Source organism: Neoarius graeffei, chromosome 6, assembly GCF_027579695.1.
Source record: "Neoarius graeffei isolate fNeoGra1 chromosome 6, fNeoGra1.pri, whole genome shotgun sequence".
NCBI lineage: Eukaryota > Metazoa > Chordata > Actinopteri > Siluriformes > Ariidae > Neoarius > Neoarius graeffei.
In genome coordinates, this window is record NC_083574.1 from 7,638,924 (window position 1) to 7,651,272 (window position 12,349).

The window sequence follows — 12,349 nt, forward strand, 5'->3', positions numbered from 1 at the left end:
CTTTTATTCATGGATGTGTGATTTTATCAACAGTAAAGTAATAAATATGTATAAATGCAGGTAAAATGCATTTTAATTATGAACTTCAGCAGTCCAAACATTTAATTGTTTATCCGTGATGCATCAATCTGTAATATACTGAAACGTCCGTGACCGAGACGTAAATTATTAGCATCCGTCATGCAACTGTATTAACATATGACATGTATATGACATATTTTGTATCCTTTATTATATTTCCGTAGTCCGTGACTTATCCGTATTTTGTCAGCCACTGGAGTATGTACATGGGTTGTTTTGGAGTCAAGCTGTACAGTATGACCCGGAATAATAATAATAATAATAATAACAACAACGTGCTACTACTTGGAAGAAACTTCCATGACTATTCCTAAGTTGCATGCATTTATTTCCCGAGTGTCAGAACCAACCGATGTTACAATTGTAGAGTGACTGCTCCAGACTGGAACTACATTCGGGCAGAGATACAGTCAGAATTATAGTTATAGGTATCGTTGTTGTGGGACCGGGTCCTAAAACCCTGAAACCCTGGTATTAAGGGTGTTTTCACACCTGGTCCCCTTTAAAGGAACCAGACTCAGTCCTCTTTAAGTGGACCAAAAAGTGGACCAATAGAAACTCAGTTCTTTTTGTGTTCACACTGTGAATTTATTACAAAGAGGACTGGGTTCTCTTTCTGGTCCAGTTAAGCTTTGATGGGGCCTCAGTCCTCTTTCTGTTCACACCAGGTCCTCTAGAGCCCTCAGACCCCCAGTGCATGGAATTCTGGGTAATTTTCTCTTGAATCAAAATGTCTGCTGCCATGCTTGCCCTGCTGTATTCTTTGATCAAAATAGTGGGGATTAAGGAAAATAAAATTATATATATTTGTGCTGTCAAGCGATTAAAATATTTAATCGCGATTAATGTCGCGACTGTCATAGTTAACTCGCGATTAATCGCAATTTAATCGCACATTTTTATCACATGAAAAACCATTGTAATTCTCTTATCAGCATAAAAAAGTGAATGGGCTTGCTTTGTACCAATGTTTTTTTTTATTGCAAAGCATAACACGTCTTGACACAGCCACTGCAAAGTGAAACCTAAGCCAAGCACCGGGCCTAGCAAAAGAACCATGAGTGAAGTGATCTACTGCTTGAGTTAGTCTACAACTATAATCAGAGAGACAGGTTACACAGTGACGGTAGGCTTGACATGCTTGATTATAATATAAAGTACACTATTATATTAAGTTTAAGTTGTTCGTTGATAAATATTGCATTGAATCTGATCTTTAATGTTTCAGCTCACTTAACACATTTTGTACTTTTACACTTTGCCTGTTGATGCGTCGCGCTGTCCAATCAGAGGCAGCCAAATTTGCATATTACAGGAAGGATTTCTGGGATAGCATTGAGTTTACAGTTCAGAGGGATCTGGCTTCTTTAGACGCTGTCTTCTTAAAACTGAATAAATATTTAAAAAGAGCCAAATGAGCCAGTCTTTTGAACGGCTCTTTTCAAAGAACGGATCACAAAGATGCGGATCCCATCAAAGAGCCATAAATCCCATCTCTACTAGCGTGCCCTGCCCACGCTGGTTCTTTGGGGGGGGGGGGGGGGGGGGGGGGGGGGACTCTGGCTGGGCATTACAGTCGAGCTGCTATCGTTTTTCTAAGCAAAGTCTCTGTTCCAAGTTCCTGGCAGTTTCAAAAGCTTATGAAAAACCTACATCATGTCACAGAGCATTAATCTCGCGTTAAAAAAATTATCGCCGTTAAAATTGAGTCAAGTTAACGCGTTAATAACGCGACATTTTTGACAGCACTTATATATATATATATATATATATATATATATATATATATATATATATATAAATATAGTTATATTTAGTTATATTATTGTGGCCGACTCATCAGTCAGTAAGTTCAGAGAACTGTAAAGCAGCTGTGGTAAGTTCCAAAAGGAAGTTGAGTTTCCCTGCTACAGTCACGTGACCAACTACGGCAAACGAAGAAGGTTAAACTACAGTGAAAAAGGCGAAGTGAACCCGGTGCGCTTTTTGTTCACAATGCGCAGATTAGGCGAACCGTACCGTTGATTTTTAGCGAACCGTACTGAGACCACCTCCTGAGGTGGTCTCAGTTCGGTTCGCTTTAAAGGGGTCTGGGTACGGTTGGAGTGTTCACATATGCGCAAAAAATGCTGAGTCATCGATCTGAGTTCGGTTAGATGGCTGAAAGGGACCAAGTGTGAAAACACCCTAAAACATGTCACAAAGCTGGACTCACCAAAATGGTCCCAGTCCTCCTGCATGTTCTGGATCTCCAGCTGATTGCGGCCCTCGGTGAAGATGGGTTTGGGGTTCTTTTCGAAGCCTCCCGAGAGAAGGCCGCCCTGCCAGGTCCGGATATAGATCCTCCCGTCCATATCCATCACCACTGCATGGGGTCACATTCAGTTCAATGTCGTCATCTAAGCAACAATCTTGATTGATATGTTTAAAAAGAAAATTTGCCGAATAATAATCATCAAACATCGACGACATGCCATTTCGCTGGACATCGCTGGCTACGGATATAGCGCAGAGTGTATGTTTGTGGTGTGTTACCAGGCATTGTGGGTTGCAGAGGTTCTTGCAGAGGCTTGGTGAGGAGGTAGAAGTGTTCACAGCCGTGCAGAGGTACGGACACCTTCACTTCGCTGCTCTGGCCGAGCTCATACGCCCACTGCAAGAACAATTTAAATTTAAAAAAAAAAAATGGAAACACGATCTTATACATGGTGTAGTGGTTAGCACGGTCGCATCACAGCAAGAAGGTTCTGGGTTCGAGCCCAGCAGCCGGCGAGGGCCTTTCTGTGTGGAGTTTGCATGTTCTCTCCGTGTCCGCGTGGGTTTCCTCCGGGTGCTCCGGTTTCCCCCACAGTCCAAAGACATGCGGTTAGGTTAATATGGGACGGCCTTGGTCTGAGGTGCCCTTGAGCGATGCACCTGACTCCCAGGTACGTGTGTGTGCTCATTGCTCACGTGTGTTTTCACTGCTTCAGATGGGTTAAATCCAGAGAGGAATTTCACAAGCGTGTGATGAAGAAAGTTGTTCTTCTTAAAGCCCTCCTATATCTAATAACTTTTGTATTATTCCAAGGTTCTGACTGCAAAGCTGAATTCTGGGTAAAATGTTCTCTTTCTATTGCTGTTGGAGTTTCAAGACGTTTCACTGCTGCGCACACACATCGTGTATCCTGAGATAAAAAGCGTCCCGCATTTTACGATTCTAATTTTGATATCATTTTAATTCTAATAGTTTTGGAAATATATCCAGACATATAAAGTGGTTGTGTTTATAGACTCGCAGATCACAGAAGACTCGACTGTTGTCCTTGGCGGAGGTACACGCTCTCCGAGTGCACTTCTAGTTCCAAACTGAAGACTTTCCAGAACAGAAACTGAACCAGTCCCTGTTTTTTCAGCTTATCGAGGAAACTGCGTGGTTTTTTTTTTGTCGAGGAGAGCACAAATAAACCAAAGAGTCGCTCGAAATTGCAAATTGAGAACGTGAATAAAAGTTGTATAATTACGACGGCAAAATTAGTCTATAGCTGGAAAGTCAACTACAATATTCCTCAACAGACCAACCTGTCCAGCACAGTTGACAAAGTACTCGCACTCGACAGCGCCTCGGTCCGTCTCCACTGCCTTGACGTGACCCTTTTCCACAAGAACGTGATTTATGCTGGTTCGTTCATGGATCTGGACTCCTGACAAATAAAAAGAAACACAAAATTTGAGATGCTGTTTTAAACGCAACAGTGAGGTTTACTCATCTCACTAAAGCTTCACTAATCTCACCGTGCCTTGCTGCTGCTACTGCTAGTGCGTGATTGACGGCTGGAGGCGACACCACGGCGTCTCCCGGCAGGTGAAGAGCGCCCACCAAGTCATGAATGTTCACCATGGGGTGAAGCTTGGAAACCTCTTTGGGTTTGAGGATGTTACAGGTTATACCCAAAACACTGAAAGAATTAACGGAACAAATACATGAAACATCTGTTCATCATGAGGAAAACTATATACTAAAAGTCAGGGTTTTTTTCATTGATCCTTCGTCCTCCATGTTCAATTTTCTCACTTGCCACCAGGAGATAAAAAGCCCTTGAGGTTATTTGCCACTTGAAAGCAACTTTAGTGCTCGTCAGCGTTAAAGGAACAGTCCACCGTATTTCCATAATGAAATATGTTCTTCTCTGAATTGAGACGAGCTGATCCGTACCTCTCCGAGCTTTGTGCGACCTCCCAGTCAGTCAGACGCACTGTTACTCCTGTTAGCAATGTAGCTAGGCTCAGCATGGCCAATGGTATTTTTTGGGGCTGTAGTTAGATGCGACCAAACTCTTCCATGTTTTTCCTGTTTACATAGGTTTATATGACCAGTGACATGAAACAAAGTTCAGTTACATAAATTGAAACATGGCGATTTTCTATGCTATGGAAAGTCCGCACTATAACGACAGGCGTACTAACACCTTCTGCGCGCTTCGACAGCGCATTGATACCTTCACAGGCCCATGGTAAAACTGCACTTCCAGGAGGGGCTGCCGTCTGCCTCCCGAGCCGGCCGAGAGCGCTCCTCGTCGGGCACGGCCAGGCGGGCAAATGCCCTGGTCCGTCCGCCCTGTCTAAAAAGAATGGTACAACTCGAGCCCCATGGTAAAACTGGGACTTTGTCATTTTTCCGCATGAGGCCCATGGTAAAACCACACTTCCAGGAGGAGCTGCCGTCTGCCTCCCAAGCCGGCCGAGAGCGTTCCTCGTCGGGCACGGCCAGGCGGGCGAATGCCCTGGTCCGTCCGTCCTGTCTAAAAAAAAAATGGTACAACTCCGAGTGAAGGTATCAATGCGCTGTCGAAGCACGCAGAAGGTGTTAGTACGCCTGTCATTATAGTGCGGACTTTCCATAGCATAGAAAATCGCCACGTTTCAATTTGTGTAACTGAACTTGTTTCATGTCACTGGTCATATAAACCTATGTAAACAGGAAAAACGTGGAAGAGTTTGGTCACATCTAACTACAGCCCCAAAAAATACCATTGGCCATGCTGAGCCTAGCTACATTGCTAACAGGAGTGACAGCGCGTCTGACTGACTGGGAGGTCGCACAAAGCTCGGAGAGGTACGGAGCAGCTCGTCTCAATTCAGAGAAGAACATATTTCATTATGGAAGTACGGTGGACTGTTCCTTTAACAGGAGCAGTTTCACTGTTTATTTTAAAGAGCCATGACATTTTGTGCATCAGCACCAAATCATTCAACAGAGGATCGCAATGCATCGAAGGATTGATTATTCCTCCTACGGCACACACAGCAGTACAGACACTCATGAAAAAGTTTTAAAGAGCAATAAAAACTTACTTAAGTCTGGATGCCAGACGCTTCAGTGAAAGGAAACGGTCCTGATTCTGAGCCAGACACAGTGATCCCGTCCTGACAAAATCTGTACATACAACATGCACACAAAACGTCATCTCCTGAACGACAGCAGGAAAGTTGTCTTTTGCAATGCACATCATTTGTAAATGTGCACGTTAAAAATAAATAAATAAATAAATAAATAAATAAATAAATAAAATAATAATACACACCTGTTTTGACTCCAGTCTCCTGCTCCAAATGCTCATACAGGGCATTCGAGTAGTCTGCCATCTGGCTCTCGATAAAAATGGGTTTGGCGACACTTACTATCCCCGCACACAGCCGAGTCGTGCCAGCTCCGAGTCTACAACACAAAAAAAAAAAACTAAAATTTAAAAAATAAATAAAATAATAGCCTTCTTACTTGTGCCCATATTTTGGAAAATTGCTAAACAACCTTAAAGCTAAACTACCTTTCAGATTTTTCAAGTGTAGGTCATAAAAAGAATTTCTCGACACACAATTATTTTTGTTTAGCAGACTGAAAGCTACCGAATTCGAATCACAGACTTCCAATTTTATTCGGGTTTTTTTTAATAGAACAATTAATGAATTTAAGGCCACATGGCCCGAAATTCTCCGCTATTTTTGCCTGCTTCACCATGACCCAATTCAAGAAAATCATGCATGACATGGTGAGCTTTCCCTGTTCACGCAAGGCATTGTGGGATACAAATTTGAAACAGGAGAGAAAAATGGAGGATGCGAGTGCGCGAACGAAACGTGAAAAAACGACTACAGTAACGGAAAGAAAGCAAGAAGAAAAAGACGTTATGTTATATACGAAGGAAAGGAAACGCAGGACCAAACTAATAAATATCGGCGCTCAGCGAGCACCTCGGTGTGATCAGCTGTTCGTTTAGCAACAGAATGATGTCATAGGTAAACCTGCGCATGCGCACACACACACACGGACTTCCTCTGTCTGCTTGACTGCATGAAGCGAGCGATTTCATGCACATTATTTGCTTTAATCCCCTCAAACTAAATAACTTCTCAGCCGCAGAACGGCCTGATATTGTGTGAGCTATTACAGAAATAAACATACATCACAATGAGCACATTTCAGACGGAACTAAATTTCACCGATTTTATGAAATCGAAAGGCCGTGAAGCTTTAAGGCTTTGTACTCGGTGCAGAAATCGGATTTATCTGACTGGATCTCTGCGTTCATAATACAATTCCAGATGCCATTCTTTTGGATGGATGGGCGTCCCTTTTGCTCAAATCAGATGACAAAAAAAAAAGATTTAAGTCATGAAAGTGAAACTGGAATGTCTGGATTTTATAACATGTAAACCTGGGTTGAATATGAACAGAAACAGAGGGAATGGGATAAGAAAAAAATGGAAGGAAATAAGAAAGAAAATGCATTAAGATAAGAGAGGAGGACAGGAAGACAATGAAAGAAGGAAGGAGGAAGGAAAGAATAAAATGGAAGCTGCATGGGTGGATAGATGGACGTGCAAATAAATCAGATTTAAGCTTCAGTGAAATAAGGTTGCTATAATTAATATAAATTCTCCACTAGCATGACAAACTTGAAATAATATTTGGTTTGGAACAAAACGCCTCCTACAAGCATACTTCTTGCACAATACTCACCTCCCCTGCTCGAGAAGCAAGACCTCCGTCCAGCCTAACTTTGCCAGGTGATACGCGACAGAGGTTCCCACGATTCCCCCACCACAGATCACGACTCGGGCCTGGCTGGGCAGAGGGGCAACCTGGGCTTCCGGAGCCGTACTGAAACACTGGACCGAGCGCCACGGGCCATGGCAGACCGCTCGGGTTCGACAACACCGAGCGTGGGACAGGAACCGGGGGAGGAGGGCTGGGGACAGAGCTCGAAAGCTCCAAACACAGCCACGCATGGCACCTACACCTGTAATAAAACCACACACACACACTCGACTGGTTACAGGTATGTGAGCAACAGCATTCTATAAATCTTCCAATCATTCTAAGATTCTAACTCTGCCACCCGTCCTCACCACCTTCTACAGAGGAACTGTGGAGAGCGTCCCAGCCAGCTGCATCACTGTGTGGTTCGGGAACTGCAAAACTGGAACGCAAGACCCTACAACGCGTAGTGAGGACAGCTGAGAGGATTAAGGATTTTCCTCCCCTCCATCCAGGACACCTTGCAAGTACAATGTGTCCACAGAGCCTCTGCCATTGTGAAGGACCTTCTCACCCTCTCAGAGTCTGGACCTGAACCGCAAGCTTCTGCAACAGCTTCAACCCCTAAACACCCTGGGGCCACCCGACACCTCGCTCCCATAACAACCTGCCTCACCCTTCCCACACCATACAAAAAACACAATGGATATCCCAAGTGTCTGTCACAGTGGGTTTAGTCTGCACTGGTTTTGCAATTCAGGTTATGATGTTTCATGTTGTGTTATGACATGAATGCTGTGTTACGTCAGGCTGTCTCATGTCATGCCGTGCGTGTCACGTCAGGCTGTGCATGTTATGTCACATTTTGTGTCAGGTTGTGTCATGCTATGTGTGTTATGTCAGGTTGTGTTACGCTGTGCACGTTATGTCAGGTTGGGTCATGTCATGCTGTGTGTTATGTGAGGCTGTTTTGTGTCAGGTTGTGTCATGCTGTGTGTGTTATGTCAAGTTGTGTCATGTCAGGTTGTGTCATGTCATGCTGTTATGCTGTGCGTCTTATGTCATGTTGCATCATGTCACGCTCTGCGTGTTATGTTAGTTTGCGGCATGTCACGCTCTGCGTGTTATGTTAGTTTGCGGCATGTCACGCTCTGCGTGTTATGTCAGGTTGCGTCATGTGAGGTTGTTTTGTGTCAGGTTGTGTCATGCTATGTTAGGTTGTGTCTGTTAGGTTCTCTCATGTCATGCTGTGTTAGGTTGTGCAAGTTATGTTGTGTCATGCTGTGGTAGGTTGTGCAAGTTGTGTTGTGTCATGCTGTGTTAGGTTGTGCAAGTTACGTTGTGTCATGCTGTGTTAGGTTGTCCAAGTTATGTTGTGTCATGCTGTGGTAGGTTCTCTCATGTCTTATGTCATGCTGTGTTAGGTATTTCATATTGTCTTAGGTTATGCCATGCTGTGTTAGGTTGTGTACGTTATTTTATGTTGTCTTATGTCATGCTGTGTTAGGTTGTGCAAGTTATGTTGTCATGCTGTGTTAGGTTGCGTCATGTCTTATATCATGCCGTGTTAGGTATTTCATATTGTCTTAAGTCATCTTAGGTTATGTCATGCTGTGTATGTTATTTTATGTTGTCTTATGTCATGCTGTGACATGTCTTATGTCATGCTGTGACATGTCTTATGTCATGCTGTGTTAGGTATTTCATATTGTCTTAAGTCATCTTAGGTTATGTCATGCTGCGTTAGGTTGTGCATGTTATTTTATGTTGTCTTACGTCATGCTCATCTCATCTCATCTCATCATCTCTAGCCGCTTTATCCTGTTCTACAGGGTCGCAGGCAAGCTGGAGCCTATCCCAGCTGACTATGGGCGAAAGGCGGGGTACACCCTGGACAAGTCGCCAGGTCATCACAGGGCTGACACATAGACACAGACAACCATTCACACTCACATTCACACCTACGCTCAATTTAGAGTCACCAGTTAACCTAACCTGCATGTCTTTGGACTGTGGGGGAAACCGGAGCACCCGGAGGAAACCCACGCGGACACGGGGAGAACATGCAAACTCCACACAGAAAGGCCCTCGCCGGCCCCGGGGCTCGAACCCAGGACCTTCTTGCTGTGAGGCGACAGCGCTAACCACTACACCACCGTGCCGCCCCTTACGTCATGCTGTGTTAGGTATTTCATATTGTCTTAAGTCATCTTAGGTTATGTCATGCTGCGTTAGGTTCTGTACGTTATTTTATGTTGTCTTATGTCATGCTGTGTTAGGTATTTTACGTTGACTTATAACACGACCGAACATAAGGTGACATGTTATACTATTGTATGCAGGGCCATAACCAGGATTTTTCAAATACCGAGGTCAAACATTGCGATACATCTTATTTGCCAAAAAAAATGTCCTAATATGGTGACTTTTCATACATTTTGGAAACGAGTCAAAATCACAAGCCCAACAAGATGAACATGTTTATTTTAACAATTTCAAAACTGCACGATCACAAAAGTATTTTGTGTGTGTGTGTGTGTGTGTGTGAGTGAGTGAGTGAGTGAGTGTGGGTGGGTGGGTGGGTGAGAGTGAGAGTTTGAGTGAGTGATGGAGTGTGAGTGAGAGAGTGTGAGTGAGTGAGTGAGTGAGTGAGAGAGTGTGAGTGAGTGAGTTAGTGTGAGTGAGAATGAGTGAGTGAGAGTTTGAGTGAGTGATGGAGTGTGAGTGAGAGAGAGAGTGTGAGTGAGTTAGTGTGAGTGAGAATGAGTGAGTGAGAGTTTGAGTGAGTGATGGAGTGTGAGTGAGAGTTAGTGAGAGAGTGTGAGTTAGTGAGTTAGTGTGAGTGAGTGAGAATGAGTGAGTGAGTTAGTGTGAGTGAGTGAGGGTGACAACGCAATCTAGCCGAGCCTGAATGGACTTCAATTGCTTTTTAAAAAATATCTGCCCTTTTCAATAGCAAAATACTAGACGGTTATTGGACAAAACCGACTAAAACGTTCCATTCGGAGACTGAGCCTCACTGGAGATGAGAGTTAATAAGAGGGGCGGGACAAGACTTCCCGAGAGGAGGCTCATCTCCAGCTGCTGATTGGAGGAGGAGCTGTGAACGCGGCTGGGCTGCTCATGATTGACAGAAAGCAGTCAGAGGCGGTACATCATGTTGTAAATAAAATGTGAACATAAGTTTGCTACCCGTTTTCATTTCCGTTCGAAAATACAACCAATGATCAAAACAATAGTGTCTTGTGTTCACGTTAGCCTATAGTCTGGTAAGTTAGCAAAATAGCTCAAGTCTCGTCAGCACCCAATAACTTCATAAACAACAGGTCACGACTGTCCAGCCTTTTCTGATCTGAAACGCACCAAATCAAATCGAGAGAGACAATAAAAGAGTTTGTGCCGCCTGGAAAACGAAAATCCTATCTAGCTAAGTGGCTTCGACTGTTGTTGCTTGAAATGCTAATTAAAATTGCACTGTTAATGATCATAAGCATTCCGGACTGGCAAAATTAACTCCCCTTCTTCCCTCTTTCTTTTTCTCTCACTTGTTGACTTTCCAGAGCTGAGTTTGGTTTGTTTTAGTGTAGTAGACTTCTTCATCTTATGTCAATTTTCAGATTCCACGACTAATTGACAAACTGCCTGGCTGCGGAGTCGGACCTTGATGAGAACACTTCTCAGCTCTTGTGTATCCCGTGGTGCTTAGCTGACTATCCCGAGGCTGCCTGATATGAAATGTTTCCAATGTCGGATATTTCAGCTTCGTTTAAAAATGATTGTGGACTTTATTTTTAGACAAACAAATGAGAACAGGGGGATGCAAGCTGAATTTAGAATTTTCCACCGATCAAAGTCAGAACGATTTTCATCATATATTAATTTCACATTTCTGAGTGGAAAAAAAAAATACCGTGGGAAAAAAATGCCGAGGACATGAGCTCGATGTCCTCAATGGTAGTTACGGCCCTGATTGTATGTTATGTATGTCCTCTTATGTTGTCATAAAATGTTATGTCAGGTTGTGTATGTTATGTGACTTAATGTTTGTACAGCTCTAAGCAATATTTAATATTTATTTTCTCTTGATATTTGTTCTGTGCACTCTGGTCCAGAAGAAAACAATAACATTTCGTTCTTCTGTACCTGATGGATGTGGAAGAAAGACAAAGTTAATGAGTTTCGATTATATGTGGTTTAAATCAGTGTGACGTGTTTTCCTCCTCAGCGCTTTGCTGGTTTGCTCTGTCGCCTTCTTGAATTGTAAGCCATGTGTTAAATTATGTAAACTCCGTGTTAAACTAAAACTGCTAAAGACTCAACTGGTCAAAAGCCAACTCAAAACACCCAGAGGGGATTCATTCTACTGCGGTCTGTGCCGCCCCCCGCGGATATTTTTAGCAAATTAGCAAAACAAACAATGTCAGTCTTCTGAACACGACAGACCATGCCAATAAAAAACAAACAAACAAACAGTTTACACTTTTAATGGTTAACCAAACTAGCTTTAACTTTACAGTGCTAAGTAAGGCACACAAGAACTTGGCTAGTGCTAATGTTACTTAGCATTCTGTATGCTAGCTAACATTACAGCTAACCAGGTAGCAGGAAAAAGCCCGTGTTTATATTTATACCTCAGTTACAGAGTCGCTTCGTGCCAGCTGCTTACCTGCTTTACCTGCTCCAACTCCAAACTGATGATGATTTTTGTCCGTTTATCGCTACTTTTAACCTCTAAGCCTATTCTGAATGACAGATGAAAGCTGAGACTTTTGACCCAGTCAGAGTTTAGTTTTGTAAAACTTAGTGTTACATGTCTCTAATTATCCTCCTGGTTTGTTTTGCTAGTTGGCAGTCATTAATAATGGACTTTAGCTCTTCTTTTCCTCTCCAGGCTGATAGGAGAAAATCCAGCGTCCCTGTTCAAGTGTTCAACCATTGTGTGAATCCTATAGGCTGCCTATGTAGTGCTTACTACCAAGGGGAAGAGCCTTTTTAAAGCTGTAGGCACTTCTGCAAGTCAGTCTGCATGGCATGGGCATGGGCATGCAAAAAACACTTGGTTACTCACAGGCCACTTTATTACGAACACCCATACACAAATGCATCAAATCATCCATCCATCCATTATCTGTAGCCGCTTATACTGTTCCACAGGGTCACTGGCGAGCTGGAACCTATCCCAGCTGACGATGGGCGAGAGGCCGGGCACACCCTGGACAAGTCGCCAGGTCATCGCAGGGCTGACACAGA

The 12,349-nt window shown here is 43.4% G+C and overlaps 1 protein-coding gene across 1 annotated transcript in view; it reads right to left on the reverse strand.

Annotated features, from left to right (window-relative positions):
• Window positions 1–12,045, reverse strand: part of pdpr (pyruvate dehydrogenase phosphatase regulatory subunit) — a 32,198-nt gene extending 20,153 nt beyond the window's left edge. Inside the window, exons 1-8 of the mRNA XM_060923248.1 lie at window positions 11,766–12,045; window positions 7,082–7,361; window positions 5,646–5,779; window positions 5,416–5,497; window positions 3,856–4,019; window positions 3,643–3,764; window positions 2,617–2,734; window positions 2,297–2,446 (exon numbers count right to left, since the gene is read on the reverse strand). Of these exons, the coding sequence (XP_060779231.1) occupies window positions 2,297–2,446; window positions 2,617–2,734; window positions 3,643–3,764; window positions 3,856–4,019; window positions 5,416–5,497; window positions 5,646–5,779; window positions 7,082–7,350 (1,039 nt within the window). The 5' untranslated portion in view covers window positions 7,351–7,361; window positions 11,766–12,045. The remainder of the gene's footprint in view (window positions 1–2,296; window positions 2,447–2,616; window positions 2,735–3,642; window positions 3,765–3,855; window positions 4,020–5,415; window positions 5,498–5,645; window positions 5,780–7,081; window positions 7,362–11,765) is intronic.
• Window positions 12,046–12,349: the final 304 nt, after the last annotated feature.